General features: G+C 37.0%; 1 protein-coding gene across 3 annotated transcripts in view; it reads left to right on the top strand.

The window, feature by feature from the left end:
- The window catches only part of rxraa (retinoid X receptor, alpha a), a 270,194-nt gene that overhangs the window by 223,035 nt on the left and 29,391 nt on the right, over positions 1 to 17,768 (top strand). The window contains exons 4-6 of one of the 3 annotated variants that reach the window (XM_049466149.1): positions 5,506 to 5,656; positions 6,072 to 6,251; positions 14,202 to 14,386. In XM_049466149.1, coding sequence (XP_049322106.1) covers positions 5,506 to 5,656; positions 6,072 to 6,251; positions 14,202 to 14,386 — 516 coding nt within the window. Of the gene's footprint in view, positions 1 to 5,496; positions 5,657 to 6,071; positions 6,252 to 14,201; positions 14,387 to 17,768 lie in introns of all 3 variants that reach the window. The other 2 variants (XM_022676562.2, XM_049466148.1) reach the window with 2 other exon arrangements.

A 17,768-nucleotide genomic window follows, 5' to 3' on the forward strand; every position in this document is an offset into this window, starting at 1 on the left:
CTGTGCTGCAAAACCCAACCATGTGGATGGAGACCATGCGTGTGGTTACTCGCACTTCTCAGGCAGCAGCAGGCTGTCACTCACATAGACACAGAGACAGTGCTGTGTATCTACTTCTTGTATCAATAATCAAAACATTGCAACATGACATGTTTGATTTAATTGCCTTAAAGTGACATCGCACCTTCTGCGATGTAACTATCGTGCAGCCCTATCACCTGGTATACCTGGCAACCATGTAACAACGGCCTAGCCTTTATATATTTGAAGTGTGTGTGTGTGTGTGTGTGTGTGTGTGTTTAATAGAGCCCATTTTATGAGAGTAGGAAGAGAGAAGCTCATCATAACTGAAAGTGCTTTCTTTCACATAAACACTGACAGGCTGTGTAAAATAAAGCAGTGCTGAGGTGATTTATCCCAGCGTCCCCCGTTTACTCACTGTCCACTAATGTCTTTCTCCTGGCAGCGCGGGAGCATCCGCTGTTCTGCTAGCGTAGCCTTGACTCGCTTCAGTATTAGTCAAGGACAGCGGCCATTTCTGAAGCTGTAAATCAGATTTAGCGCAGTGAAGATCTGTGGCTTTTGTCTACAGTGAGTGCCGTCGCTGAAGAGTTTATAGGCATGAGTGACGAACCATCACTGACTGACAGGGTTGAGTTCAACTCAAACGCAGCTTTCAGACGTACCTGCTTGTGTGTACTGTTTAAACACTATGGGCCCTATCATTTATTTATGATTAAATCTACATGGGTGTGGTGGTTTGGAAGTGAGGTGTGTTCAGGTACATGTCTGGTTTATTTCTATGGTTCTATGGTTCTTTGGTGGTGGAAAACACTGATGGTGCACCACTGACTGATTAAAATCCTGACAACAGTCAATCATCAGAGTCCATTCCTATAGGTAAGGCTGACCTGATTTCATCCAGTCGGTCGTCTTATAGGTTATCCTTCTGTGGGTAACATAAAGATAAAATAAATGTTCAGTCTGTTTAAGGCCAAATGCAAAAATAGAAAATTGGATGTAAAAACTTATTATTTAATATTTTTATGTAGTGCAGTGTATAATAAATACGTTTATATCCAGTTTTCCAATTATATACATTTTTTTTTCATCTCTGCATCTCACAATATTAATTTTTACATTTTTGCATTTTGAAAGTTGGATTATACCATCAGATTTATGTAACAAAATACGAAAATGAACAAATCAGAAAATTGAGAGAAGATTCAACTGTTCATTTTTCTTGAAATTCTGTTTGTGAAAGTCTGAAATATAAAACTTGATAATTGAAAAAATGGATAAAAACCTATTTCTTCTTCATTTCAAATTTAGCTTGATACAGTCAGAAAATTAATATGCTTAATGTGTGGCAGGTTTGTGTCCTTTCCCTCAGTAGTGTGTGTGTGTGTGTGTGCTGTATAAACTCCTCTGGCCGTCTGACAGAGTGCAGTGGTCTCAGTGTGTCTCCAGTCTCCAGTACTCATGTCATCACGTAGGCAGAGTGTTACGTGAGAAGTGACGGAGGTCCTGATAAAGCTGTCCTGCTGCTCTCAGCGTCAGCGCTCTCGCTAAACTGCTGCCGTAGAGCTGGATGAGCGGCGAAAATGAATCCACAGCGTTCCTGATGCATCCTGATGCATCAAAGCAACTGTCTAGCAACCACCTAGCAACACCCTAGCTACCACTAAACAACATGAAAAAACAACCCTCTTGCAACGACCTATACAGCAACCACTATAGTAATCAGAAAGTGCTAAGAACCACCTATAGCAACCGCTCGTAACACCATATAAACCATCTGCCATTTAAACATGTAACAGCCATTTAAAAACATCATCATACCATTCAGTCCTCCTAGCAACACCATAGGAACTATGATTCAACCACTAATCATCAGATATCATGGCAGCCACCTAAGATAGCATAGCAACCACTTACCAACACCATAAAAACCATCTTAAAATCTATAGAATTACTTACTTATACCAAAAAACATCTTATATACCATAGCATGTACTTAACAACACCATATAACCATCTTAAATACCATAGCAACCACTTACTAACACCAAAAAAACATCTTAAAAATCATAGCAAGTACTTAACAACACCCTAAAACCATCTTAAATACCATAGCAACCACTTACCAACACCAAAAAAAACATCTTAAAAATCATAGCAAGTACTTAACAACACCATAAAACCATCTTTAATACCATAGCAACCACTTACTAACACCATGAACTCCATCTTAAATACCATAGCAACCACTTACTAACACCAAAAAACATCTTAAAAATCATAGCAAGTACTTAACAACACCCTAAAACCATCTTAAATACCATAGCAACCACTTACCAACACCAAAAAAACATCTTAAAAATCATAGCAAGTACTTAACAACACCGTAAAACCATCTTAAATACCATAGCAACCACTTACTAACACCATGAACTCCATCTTAAATACCATAGCAACCACTTACTAACACCATGAACTCCATCTTAAATACCATAGCAACCACTTACTAACACCAAAAAAACATCTTAAAAATCATAGCAAGTACTTAACAACACCCTAAAACCATCTTAAATACCATAGCAACCACTTACCAACACCAAAAAAAACATCTTAAAAATCATAGCAAGTACTTAACAACACCATAAAACCATCTTTAATACCATAGCAACCACTTACTAACACCATGAACTCCATCTTAAATACCATAGCAACCACTTACTAACACCATGAACTCCATCTTAAATACCATAGTAACCACTTACTAACACCATAAAACATCTCGGATACCATAGCAACCACTTACTAACACCATAAAACATCTGGGATACTATAGCAACCACTTAGCAACGCCATGAAAAACATCTGGTATACTATAGCAACACCATGAAATTGAACACCGCCTTGGATACTATGGCAACCACTTAAAAACACTATAGCAACAATTGTAAGCACCACAACAACCACCAACAACATAGCAACAGCCCAACAACCGTCCATATGTGGGAAAAAATTAGTAAACACTTTATATTATTTAGATTTGGCACTTTTTTCATATCAGATTTTCACATGTTGATGATTATGGGAATGATATTCATCTTATCCAATCAGTGAAGCTCCTGCAGGCTGGGGATTGATTTGGTGTGAAGGGCTGATATGTGGAGATGGTGCGGATCAGTGATTGGGAATGATGAATTGCTGTTGATTGGAGCTTATACACACCCCTACTCCCCCAACACACACACACACACACACAAACCCAACACACAAACCCAACACACACACACACTTTTACATTCTCCTCCTCCCATAAATCTGTGTGTGGAGTTTCTAGACAGTTTTTTGTTTCTTAAGGATATGCATGTATGAACAAATCTCCAGCTGTATCTGGATCAGTTCACCCAGGCTCATTTTTTTGGCTCGGATATATTTTTATAAGAGGGAGAAAAAAAACATAAACTTGTCTTTATTCCACTGTCCTGTTAAATATTTTATTGCAGCTATCCTAGCATAGAACATTTGCAGTGGCAGTGTTGAATGTGAATAAATGAATGTGGGGACATGTGCTGCTCTGGCTGCTTCCCGGCACTCAGAGAGATAGATGGAGGGATGGAGGGATGGAGAGAGAGAGAGCAGGGGTCTTCCCAGACACGTCTGCATTAATCACACCAAAGAATCTCCCCTCAAATGAGGAAAATCAGAGCGAGTGCTGCGTTCAAAGGGAGTGATTGGGTTAATTCACTGAAAGAGCTGGACTAGGCACTCACTACACTGTAGGCCTTAAAAAAATTAAGTAATGAGTAATGAAAACTTAAATTAGCATAACTTACAATTAGGGGTGGGTGATATGGCTCTAAAATAATATAACGATATTTCAGGGTATTTTTGCGATAACGATATATTTGGCAATATAGGAAAAACTAAAATAATTGATTCATTTCAGAAATATAGTATAAGAGTATAACAGTATAATCATAATGTGGGAAAATAAATAATATAGCATAAAATAATATAATGCAGCAAAAAATATTGCAGAATATTTAGTGCATGCATATAAACTGCAAACTAAAACAATTATACAATAAATACACTTAAAGCTTCACAGTAAATAATAGACTACTTTTAAGACAGAACAGCCCTATTATCACGATATGGATTTTTAATATCATGATATTTCTGTGTCACGATATATTGTATACGATATAATATTGCCCACCCCTAGTTACAACATAAAGTTTTACATTTCTGTTACTCTGTAAAACCCGATAAGTTGACTAAACTCAAAACTTTTGTTGTAACCGATTACCTGATAAATTTTAAGTTCATGTAAAATAATTTTTAGGTGCAGTGAACTTAACAAATACATATACATATATATTTAAAATTAATATTTTCCTGAACTTGTATTTAGTCTTCTTTCTGGTTTTATTCAACTATTTTTTTAAATACTCATAGAAAAGTAGATGAAAGAAAACAGTAAAGAATTAAAAGTACTGAGAGCACAGTGAGAACACAGAGTTACTTTTAACTCTATTTTATAATAATATGTGATCTACAAACTGTTGGACACACCCAGTATGCAAATAGATTGTGACAGAAGCCAATGGAAAAGAAGCTGTTAATGACAACAGACCAAACTTAGTTATTATAAGTTGGTTCAACTCAAAGATCTCAGTTTGAATATTACAGTATATGTGACCACGAATGTTCAACTAACTCGAAATAGTTGATTAATGTTTAGAAATCTCCAATTATATGTAAAACAGACTTCATTTATTTGAGTTTAATCAACTTCTGGGTTTACAGTGAGGTATCATGGTTTTGTAGGAAGTACAGATTGGGTTGGCCTTCCTATAGTCCAGGGGTCGGCAATTATTCATCTATTAATCTATTTTGGAAAATGAAGTGTAATGGGATAGAAAAGTAGCTCTCCAGCCCAGAGAGATGTTGAACCCAGTTGCAGAACAGTTGATCTCAAAGCAGGTAAACCCAAGAAGAAAGGAAAAAAATGAATAAATAAACACACTGCTCATCATGCGGGATCGAACTTGGCTAGTGATTTGGGACACGGCAGGGAAAAAAAAAGCCCTTATATGGAGATAGGGAGAAGAAGAATGGGCAAAAAAACAAAAAGGGCAAAAACTAAGGTTACGCCAATAATAAATAAAATAATAAATAAAATAAAATAATAATAAAATAAATAAAAATACTGTCTTTTTGAAAATCGATACGATATATCAAACAATAATATCACAGTGCTTTAATATATTCATATTTTCTACACACCAATTGTTTCTTACACTCTGCCTTATTTGCAATGTTGTATATTTGTATTTTATTTCATTTAATTGATTAATTATAATAATAATTATTTATCATTATGTTTGGTCTAGTAAAGACCGGCTTTCGTATCACTGCAGCGTTCCTTGTACTCTAACGTCTATCTAAACAGGGTGTGTGTGTTTTTTGTGTGTGTATGTGTTCCAGCTGAATTCGCCAATGAACTCCGTCAGTAGCTCTGAGGACATCAAGCCTCCGCTGGGTCTAAACGGCGTGATGAAAGTACCCGCTCAGCCCTCGGGCACACCCATCTCCCTCACCAAACACATCTGTGCCATCTGTGGAGACCGCTCGTCTGGTACACACTCTCACACACACACACACACACTCAGATCCGCTCTCATATCAACTGCCAACTTGAGCTGCATGTTTAAAGTGTTCAGTTTAACCCCTTAGACTCTTTAAACTCTATTTGTGAGGACACAGTTTCATAGGCCCTGAAATAGAACCCTGTGGTACTCCACACCGTGTGGTGAGCTATATAGCGTGCAGTAGCTTTTGCTTTTTATTTGAATGATTAAGAGATGAATCATTTGTTTAGGATGATAGTATTTTGGGAGGTTGTCTTATCTAGATCTGGGCGATATGGAAAAATATTGTTATACAGTATTTCAAGACCAGAATTTCCCATTATTTCCTAATATATTTCCTAAGAATTCCCATCCTTTGACATGAAAAAAATGCAGTTTGACTGATATGTGGCGTTTCCTCAGGTAAACACTATGGCGTGTACAGCTGCGAGGGCTGCAAGGGCTTCTTTAAGAGGACCGTACGGAAGGACCTGACCTACACCTGCAGAGACAACAAAGACTGCATGATAGACAAACGCCAGCGCAACCGCTGCCAGTACTGCCGCTACCAGAAGTGTCTGGCCATGGGCATGAAGAGAGAAGGTACAGCAGATTACGTAGAGGACTTCCTCCTCACAACTTATACAGTCCTGCCTGTTTACTGACGGTATTCTTAAAGTGAATACTTTAATATATATATATATATATATATATATATATATATATATATATATATATATATATATATATATATATATATATTTATTTTTACATTTTTAAATGTTTTAGATAGAGTTTGAGTCTTAAAAATTAAGTGTTTATTTAACCATCAGCCAAACATTAAAGAAATTAAGTAACATGCATATATGGCTTTTATTTTCTATCATGATTAATGATATATAATTTATTGGTATGTTAAATAAGTTAAACTATCGAACAATTTAAAATATATATATATATATATATATATATAGAACACTTGTTTATCCTCTTATACTCTTGGGTTTCCTTTAAATCTTTTTACTTAACTTAAGCCTTATGGTAGAGCTGGGCGATCTTCGATGTTTTTTTTTAAATCCGATTTTCGATCTAAATATGGTAGAAATTATACAAATAATCATCATTAACATCACATTTTTCATAACTTTCAACTCTCAATTCTCAAAGTTTTTTCATGATTTTTATTTGACTTTATATTTTATTTAAAATAAATTACTTTAATTGCTTCAGAATCGGACCAGATGGAACTTGAGTGGTTAGGCATACAAGTGGCAGCATACATTTCTTAGATAAAATGAAAAATAAATGCTCTATTTTATAATTAAGCACTGATTCTGTATCAAAATTTATAATGACCAATGGAACTTTCTGAAGTTCTCAATCCATCCCCTTCCAGTAAACAGAAACTAAGAGAAAGAGGTTTACATAAAAGTAGAATACAACTTTTAAATAAGGACACTAAAATAAAAATATAGAAAAAAAGTGTAGATTCTGTAGTTTCTTAACTGGGATGAAGTCAAAGCTAAGCGTAATAAATAAATAAATGTAAATATGCTACATGTAAAACTAAGTTCAGAAAACTCTGGGAAGGTCTTTTGGATGACCTTCACTGTTTGAACATTGTGGTCTCTAGTCATTCATATGTTTTGGAGTCTGGTCTTATGTGACTGGAATAAACTCAGCCCAGCTGTGTTGTAAAGATGGCCGCCAAGCGAACAGACTTGCCTATAAGGAGTTTGGTACCGGCCCACTTCTTACACAGCACTGCAGGACAGAGACAAGAGACAAGCTTCCATTACTTAATAAAGCGAGGAAAAAAAGAAGAGGCACCAAATATGGCTGAGCTGATGGACTTCAATTGCAATAAACACAGTGATGATTAGATCTGTAGAGTCCTCAGAGAGTTATGAGATCAGACGCTTAATTAGGACTGGGGTAGATATGTGTCTGCAGCAGTGATTTATATGCTGTAAGCTGTAAACGCTTGTGTTATTAATGTGATTGCAGTAGGCAGTCTTCTTCTTCTTCTGCTTCTTATTTTTTTATTTTATTATTCCATCTGTTTTTTGTCTGGTTAACTTGAGCTGCAATTTTCGAGACATCAACTCTTTTCCAAATGCAAAGTGTGCATCATAATCGGAAATATTGTACTTCTATACAGCTTTTTATTTAGACATATGGATTTCGTTAAAAAAAAATCTTAAAGTATGATTTTTTTTCCCATTAAGAATAATTGGGGAGTAATTTGCACACCATTGTAGGGGCCAATTTTTGAGATATGAAGACCAAATTATAAATGCTTATAGAATTTATCACGCTCTTTCCAAAAATATGCTGGATAATGTGATATGATGTCCAGTTTTTGTACAATTGTCGTACAAATTTGCCCGATAGGATTGAATGGGGGGCCAAAGATCGTGTGTGTATGGAGGAGCTGCTGGATAAACCAGCCGCATGCGCAAACACATTATAATCTGATTTCTGCCTATACATTATTTAGCCACCACCTAGGAATACCTTAGCAACAACCTAGCAACAGCTTAGCAACCACATAGCAACCAGATAAACATAACATAACAACCAACATGTATACCAAAAGCAATACCTTAGCAACTATTTAGCAACACCTTAACAACTACCTAGCAACAACTTAGAAACAACATGGCAACCAACACAGATTCATTAGCAACCACTTAGCAACCAGTCATGAATCAGCACTGCAATCACACTGACAGTTTCTACAGGAACTGCAATCTAGTTGCGATTAGCGTCCGCAGTGATGCTGCAGGGGGGTCAGTGAGTTTTACAGTGGCTTTAAACAGGGACGAGAAATCATCGTTAACACACAGCAGCTTTAATTTTGTTTCCTAAAGACGTTTTTCATGTTAAAACGGAGAAACCATATTCTCCTTCCTTCCGGATCAGTTCCTCAGGCACAAGAGAGAGAGAGAGAGGGATGACTGAGAGAGGGATGAGAGAGAGGGATGAAACAGGACTGAGAGAAGAAGCTTATCACTATAAAGGAGGACGATATTAGCACTTTTAGCACACCAGTCACACTCGTCCCCAAGAGGACGAGACAGAAAAACACACTGAGTCAGTGCTTCAGAGAACAGCACAACATGCACTGGTGAAATATTGATCTGAGAGACTGTTTATAGGCTGAGTCTGGTTGTATATGAATTATGCGTTTAGGGGATTTTTCTTTTTAAAGCGCTTCTAAGAAGCTGACATCGCTGCTTTTAAGGATTTAACTTGTAGCATTAAACTTTCTTCCGTATACATATCTTTACTTACATGATCATATAAACATTATGACTGTTTCTAGACGTTAGTAATTAAGTAGTTGAGTTAGTTTGACGATTATTGATGATTATTTAAGCAAAAAAAAATCTAATCCTGCACACTTTTTAAAGATGACAAGATTTATATATATAGAAATATATATAACTGCCTTTACGTTAGGAATCCTTAATAAACGTGACTGACAGATCAGTACAGGGATATAGATAACACACATATACATTACATACATGTAGATTTTGAAGAAACATTAACCACTACCTAAAATTAAGGTAGCACCGGGGTTCTTAGTTTTGTTTTAGGAAAAAACTTTCGCTGGTAAGCGCATGGAGACCAATAAGTGGAGAAAATGTTCTCACATGGTTTGTTGTTACGTATTACACTTTTAAACCCAACAATAACCCTAAGACAAACTGAACCAACACAGCTCAACTAAAGCGAAACCAACCCAACTTAACTCAAACCAAACCGAACCATATCAACCCAGCTTAACTCAAGCCAAAATAAACCAACCCAGATCAACTCAAACCAAACCAAACCAATACAACTAAACTCAACCCAAACTAAACTAAACCAACCCAGCTCAATTAGAGCCAAGCCAACCCAACCCAGCTCAACTTAACTCAGTGTAAACCAAACCAACCCAGCTCAACTCAAGCCAAACCAAACCAGCCCAACTCAACTCAACTTAACTAGGGCCAAACCAAACCAATGCAGCTCAACTCAAGCCAAACCAAACCAATACAACTGAACTCAACCCAAACTAAACTAAACCAACCCAGCTCAATTAGAGCCAAGCCAACCCAACCCAGCTCAACTCAACCAAGTGTAAACCAAACCAACCTAGATCAACTAGAGCCAAACCGAACCAACCCAGCACAACATAACTAGGGCCAAACCAAACCAACCCAGCTCAGCTTGAGCCAAACCTACCCAGCTCAACTCAAGCCAAACAAAACTATATCAAGTCAGCCTAACCCAAGCAAACCCAGCTCAACTGAACTCAATCTAAACCAAACCAACCCCGCTCAACTGGAGCCAAACTAAACCAACCCATCTCAGCTCGAGCCAAACCAAACCAGCTCAACTCAACTCAAGCCAAACCAAACTAAATCAAACCAGCTCAACTCGACCCAAATCAATCCAACCTGGTTCAACATGGGCAAAATAAACCCAACTCAAATCATACTAACCTGGCTCAACTCAAGCCAATTGAAACCAAACCAAAATCAATGCTTTAACTGATGCAGACCAGAAACAACCAACTATCAGTGTGAAGAAATCCCTTAGAGTGTAGGACATGCTTTACATTAAGCTCCACCCATTTCCACATGTTTTTACAGTGTCTGTGAGAGTGTGTAAGTGTGTGTGTGTGTGTGAGTGTGAGGTACCATAAACATAAACAACCAAAGTACGGTGAAACAATCGCAGACAGAAATACATGAAGGCCCGGTAGGCCTTTCCCTCTCTCACGCTCGTGTTTTCTTTTGCCTGACCCCGGCATGACCTTTCCCTCTGTTCTTATTTATATGGTGTGGGACTGGAGTTCTGTCGGAGGTTACGGTCGTGTACCGCACTCGGGTCGCCGCCGCAGCCCATAAGCCCCCCTGTAGCCCGAGGCAGAGGAAGAACAGGACCACGCCGGCCCGAAAAAGGCCCGAGCGAAACTGCAGAAAAACAGGATTAGATGAATTTATGCTCTCCTCCTTCTACAGGGGGAAATAAAGCTAACTTGATTTTGGCCCCCTCACCTCTCCCTGACTCCAGGAGAAGTATTCTACCCTTGGGCTGACCTCCAGAAGCAGACAGCAGTTTCTGTAAAGTGGGCCCCCCCCCCCCCCACCCGCCTCTCTTTCCCCCATTGCTGCACCCTGAGGCCCCTTCACCAAACCACTACTGTGATTCAGCTCTGAGGAAATAGCAGAGGATGAAAGAAAGCAGAGGGAGTATGATGTGAAGTCAGTGTGTGTGTGTGTGTGTGTGTGTGTGGTTGTGAAAAAAAGTGTGTGTGTGTTTTGTGTAGTCTTATGCACTTCCATGAAAAAATGTATGTAAAAACAACATTTTTATAGAATTTTATAGATTTTTTTGCTTGCTTTAAACAAATAAAGTATATTTCTAGTACCAATAAAATTGTCCTGACCATATACATATTAAAAAAAAAAAAAATCATTTTTTATTTTACCCTGATATGATCTCAAATACAACAAATAATCATTTTTAGTACCAGTAAAATGGCCTTGACTATATAATGTTTTTTTTTAAACCCTGTGTTTTTATATCATATTAAAAATTAAGTCTAGTTTTTGTACTGAATAGTCCTGACAATGCAATAAGTCGTTTTTTTTTTTTTTTTTATTAGTTTTTATTAAACCCTACTTGATATTGTATCAAAAATACAAAGAAAACAATCATATTTTTTAGTATCAGTAAAATAGTATTATGCTATGTCTACTTTAACTATTTTTATATTTTTACAAACATAAATTTTAGTTTTGTCCTAACCAGTGATGTCAGTAGTGCGTTATTTTAATCTGACCATTTTTTAAACTAAGCAATATTACACGTTATAGCATGAACATCGAGTGCATTATTGCGATTACACCACAGTTCCATTTTTGCTGTTATCGCAAATTAAAATACTTCCATTGCTGCTCTGTTTGTAGCTGCGCTGTTTGGCTTGTAAGCGCTGTATTGTTGCTAGGTTACCTGTATGAGGCGAAGTAATACATGGAGAGCTTCGGCTACAGTGCATTACCGGCTGATAACGGCACTCATAGAATGTCTCTCAGCCAATCACATTAGAGGGGCCGGAACTAACTGTGGTGTAACAACGAGTAATCTAACACATTAATATTTTCAGATCAGTATTGTAAGTGTTGTTGGCAGCTGCTAAATATAAAGAAATAAAGTAACTTGTAATCTATGTAATCTATTTTAGTTACTTTTAAAGTCAAGTAATGCATAGTTAATCTAATTAAGTTTTTTTTTACTTTTTTAAATGGGTAATCAGTAAAAAGTAATTAGAATACGTTTATAAAGTAACTATGCAATCACTGAATGTTTCTAACATTCTATTAAAACAAGTGTGTGTGTGTGTGTTACTCCATATGTGTGTGCCTGTCTGTGTGAAAGGGGCCACATTAGGAGGAAGTTTTTGGAACCAGAGCACCACACATTCAGGCACAAAGAAAAAGAGAGAGAGAAAAAAAGAGAGAGAGAGAGAAAGCAGTAGAGAAAGTAAGTTAGTTTCTATAACCGCAGAGGCTTGAGGTGTGGTTAGCTGTGCCGTGGCCGCAGTAGGACTGACTGTCTGCTCAGCACTCTAACCACTTCCTGCCGCTCTGCTGGAGCTGATCAAACGCCTGATCTATTAAACTAAACATTGAATCAGCAGCTCCACTACAAACACAGCAGCTCCTCCACACTGCCGTCCTCTGTTCCCCGGCAGGCCTGGATCTGCAGCGCTGCAGACGTACGCTGGAGAACCAAAAAAACCACGGCACAACCCACCTACTCTCATTTATTACATAAACTGAGGGAGAGGAGGAGGTTGATTAGAGGAGCAGTGGTGTTCAGCAGTGTTAAGGCCCATTTAGAAGAAAAAACTGATCTGATTAGCTTTTTCACTCTGTGTTGTGTAAAGCAGCCATTTTTAACTGGTGGGTCTGGACCTAAAAGTGGGTTGTGGACACGTTCTGGACGGATTGTGGACAGTTTGTAAAAAATATATATATTTTTTAAATATAAAAAATTTTAAATAATTAATGCCTAGCTGATTTTGTACCCGTATTTTGTATTTTTTAATCTCATTTTATGACCAGATTTGCTTTGTGCACTTTTGATATTTAATTTTATTGTAGTAACTTTTATATATGTAGTTGTCATTTTCTTTCTCAGTTTCTTCAAAAATAAATACTTTTTTTTTTTGTTTGTATTCTATAAAAGTGGGTCACAACTTAATCTCTAAAAACTACATAGATCTCATGTACTGTATTTCTATTCTTTCTTTTTCTCTGCTCCCTGTCCACTTTTACTCTCTTTTTTTACCCTCACATAAACACTTATGCACTTAGACAAACTAGAAAAAAATGCCATATGTTTTTTTTTACTTCCTTATTGTTATAGTTGCTTGTCAGATAAGCTGTTGTGGTCAACTTGATTTTAGTGCATCTGCACAACACATAAAATTGAGCGGATTCAGAATTTTTAAAAATTACAGCATCACAGTCTGTCGGATTTTAGAAAAAAAAACTGCAGCTAATTTAAAACTAGAGTCATATTTTGAAGCAAAATATTATTTGATTGGTTATAATCTTATTTAATTGGTCCTTCAAAATTAATCAATATAGTGTTCAGTGCAGTTTACACCAATTTCTCATCATAACATCTTATCACACTTGCTCTGAGACCTAATAAGACCTCATAAGACTTGGTTGGTGTGGCGTAGTGGATAACACCACCGCCTGCCTTCTAGTGATCTACCACACCATGTAGTAGACTGGGGTTCAATTCTTAATTTGGGTGACAACAGAATGCTGCACTACACCAATAAGAGTCCTTGGGCAAGACTCCTAACACTAAAATGCCTTAAATTAATGTTTTGTTTTAATCCATTCTAATTGGTTAATTGACCAAATTTTATAGTGATTAGAGTGATTAGGTTTTACAGTGCAGTGTGCATTGGGGTGTGCGATATTGCTCTAAAATAACATTGCAATATTTCAGAGTATTTTTGCTATAATGATATTCTTGGCAGTATGACAAGACATAGATTTTTTTTTAAGTAATTTTCAAAAATATGAATAAAAATAAAAATTAAACCTGTATTTATCAATATGTTTATCAATATTTGCAAAGCACATTTTACAGTTTTAATTACAGTTTGATCTTATGCATATCGTCGCTGTCCAATGAAAAACACTTATCTCCAAAACAGCAACTTTACAGGAGAGAGAAAAAACCTTGTAAACTTTCAAATGAAGTCAAAAGTAAAATGTAAAAAGAGTTTATTCCAGGTAATTTTGAAGAGTTTATATTGGTCAGTTCATCAATAACTTTTGGCACCATGTAAGGGACAGTTTCTCTGTTCAAATTATGTAGTAAACTAAAAATTGACAAAAATAGAGGTAAGTGTTTTTTTTCATTGGACAGTGAGCCATAATGTTATTATACAGTTGTGCTCAGTAATTGTGAATAGTGCATAGTGTTAGTGTTGACTCTGTAAACAGCAGTAGTGACCGGACCCAGTGTTGTTACATGCAGCTGTCCAGGAGGAACGCCAGCGAGCCAAAGACCGAAACGAGAACGAGGTGGAGTCCACCAGCAGCGCCAACGAGGACATGCCCGTGGAGAAGATCCTGGAGGCCGAGCTGGCCGTCGAGCCCAAGACTGAGACTTACATCGAGACCAACCTGGGCATGCCGTCCAACTCAGTGAGTAACCGGCTTTTCTCTTAAAAATACCACAGTAATGAACTTCTACTGCACCTGACCTTCTCTAGAAATCGGTCTCACCAGTATTTGGGCAATATCTAAAATTCTCCAACTCTGAAAACAGTGGAGCTCCATCTAATACTTTTGGGATGAGTTGGAGAGCTAGGAATGGTGGAGGTGGAGTGATCCTAATCCAACATTCTGACTTTAACAATGTTCCTGTCACTAGATGCAATCAAATCCTCACAGCAATGTTTCACAATCTAGTTTATAAATTCATTTTAAAAGATATAGTTGTGTCTCTAGTATGAATGAATGCCACGTGAGCCGTTTTTTTTTTGTGATAAAACGTGATCCGGTGTTTCTGTATAACCCTGCTTTAGTTCACTGGATTAGTGGTCTCTGAAGAAAGATAGGATTTCGGCTCTTGTTCATGAATATGGATGCATGCAAACATATCGCCTCTGATTGGCTAACAGCACTGCAGTAGAGAACGCCTACCTGCATTTGCTTCACAGTCAATTTTACAGCTCTAAAACTCAAAGGACAAAATGTTTTCAGAGATACAGCCTTAGTTGTAAAGATACAGCACTGAGTGTTGGGTAAAATGAACTATTAACCATTAAGCTTTGCTTGGCTACAAGGCGAGCGGCCCTATGGACGAAAGAAATGTTATCATGTTATTAGCCTGCTGCGCCGCCACTCTTCTCGCAGGTGAAAGAAACGTTATCAATGGTGCAGCCTTTATATATATATATATATATATATATATATATATATATATATATATATATATATATATATATATATATATAATGTAAATGGGTTTTTAATGCTAAAAATTGCAAAAATTGTTGTAAAAACATATAGAAACAAAATTTAAGTGGACGCATCAAACAACGTAATTTAGTTCAGTTTAGTTAATTTAGAGTCAGGAAATACCACCAAAAAAATTTTACACCACCAAATATTTTTTTTTTAATGTATCGAAAACAAAAGATTATAAAAAAAACAACTGTAGGAACCAGGTGATATCCTTCTCTCTGGGTCTTAATAATTTGCCTGGTTTAATTGGAGCTGATGGCATATTGTCATTGTCGGATAACGAATGAGCATAGTTTTCTCTAAAGGTCATGAACATCAAAATGAAAGTGAAAATAATAATCTTGCAGCATTTGTATGTTAAAATTTGGAGTATGCATTTCAATAGCATTCATTTTCATTGTGCTCCACATTGACGTCAGGATTTCTACCAGTGTTATTACACGTTTTTCGGCATTTTCGTCCATATTGTTCACAGATTGCACATGTTCTTGTGGATGAGTTGTAGATGCTACTTTTAGTAGAGTTTTTAGTTTGATTATTGTAAGGAGTACATGGTTTAAAATGTTTGAGAACCACGGCTGTATAACACTTATAATTGCAGAGATAAGAGGTAAAAGATCATTTTACATTAATCTGAATGAGCAGGTGTCCCAATACTCTCTCTCTCTGTCTTTCTCTCTCTTGTCTCTACTTTCTCTCTCTTTCTTTCTCTGTATGGAATTCAGACTGTTCTTGCTGTTCTTCAGAGTCAGTGTGGCTCTGGAGAGAGTTTAATGATGTCACACTTCTGAGAAACTTTGAAAGCGTGGCTCCAATCACTCCTGTGAAATCAATAGTGCCATTATACTGTATAGCTGCCACTGTCTCTCTGTCTTTCTGTCTCTTTCTCTCTCTCTTTCTATCTCTCTTTTTTCTCTGATGTTCCCTCATTTGAGCAGATCTGCTGCACTGCATGTCTCCACTGCCTTTGTAGTGAGATGTTACCTGAGCTCCACAGCAACAGCATCACAGATACACAGACTCAAAGCAGGATTCGCAACATGCTTTGACTTGCTCCTGTCTTCTGAGAGCTGTACGTCCAGGCCGAGTGCCTCATTTAATCAGTTTTCAAAGAGAAATGAAGCAGCAGGTGATTGCGTGTTCTCAGGTAAACACGGCAGCCTCCGATAAAAAAAGAAAAAAGAGAGAGAGAGAGAAAATCATGAGACAAGCTGTAGCACAGCTTCTCCCGTGTCTGGCTGCTGGTTCATAAATAAATCAGGGTTTTTGCGGAGGCAGTGTTCAGTGAGGAGTCAGTGTAATCATCAGGCACCTTATTGGCTCTCACAGGATCAATAGATGAAAGGGAAATTTAAAAAATGTAGGGTCTCCAGTGGTGCATCTGGTTGAGATGTTGGTGTAATCCTGTGTTCAGGACTAACTGGCCTGTCCGTGCTCTTGTCTGTACAGCAATCTGCCATGTAACAGGGTTGTAATAACAGAGTATAAACTCTTCATCACATTCTGTACTTCTGTATATGGGAAGTGTGGGAAGGAGTTTGCTGTCTAAGAACACACCGTTCTGCCATAATATTAAAACCTCCTCATTTCAACACTCTGTTTCAGCTCCACTGAGCATATACAGCTCTAGAAAAAAGTAAGAGACCACTTAAAAATAATGAGTTTCTTTGATTTTACCTAATTGAAAACCTCTGGAATATAATCAAGAGGAAGATGGATGATCACAAGCTGATCATCAAACCACCAAGCTGAACTGCTTGTTTTTCTGCACAATGAGTAAACCAAAAGCAGTGTGTAAGACTGGTGGAGGAGAACATGATGCCAAGATGCATGAAAACTGTGATTAAAAACCACCAGGGTTATTCCACCAAATATTGATTTCTGAACTCTTAAAACTTATTTGAGGTCTGAAAGTTCTCTTTTTTGTTATTTCAGCCATTTCTAATTATCTGCAAATAAATGCTCTAAATGACAATATTTTTATTTGGAATTTGGGAGTAATTTTGTCTTTTATGTAGTTTATAGAATAAAACATTTTTTTTTTTATTTTACTCAAACACATACCTATAAATAGCAAAATCAGAGAAACTGATTCAGAAATTGAATTGGTTTCATAATTGTTTCCAAAGCTATGAATTACTTTGTAATTATAATGTAATTACTGTATCTGTTTCTCTTTGTACTGCATTATCCTCCTTTTAAAGAATATCTCACAGCAATGTTCCAATATTCCAAAAGTGGACAGTAGAGACGGTTACTCCAACAAATATATAAAAATTGAATATATTCTTTCAAACCCTTGATTTTAAACAATGAGAAAGAATGAGAATGAGAATGTGTCCCAATACTTTAGTCTATATACTGTAGTTGAATTATGACTGCTATATCTGCTGGCTAATCCAAACACAGTGCAGTGTATATATTAATGTGCAGAAATTCAGAAGCAGAAGAAGCTCACACTGACCTTCACACCCTCAGATTGATGGGTTGAACGGTAGAGATTCAGACGTAGAGTAAGAACTCGCCACAACCAGCATGAATAATAAATTACAAAAAA

Source organism: Astyanax mexicanus, chromosome 17 (assembly GCF_023375975.1).
Source record: "Astyanax mexicanus isolate ESR-SI-001 chromosome 17, AstMex3_surface, whole genome shotgun sequence".
Classification (NCBI taxonomy): domain Eukaryota; kingdom Metazoa; phylum Chordata; class Actinopteri; order Characiformes; family Acestrorhamphidae; genus Astyanax; species Astyanax mexicanus.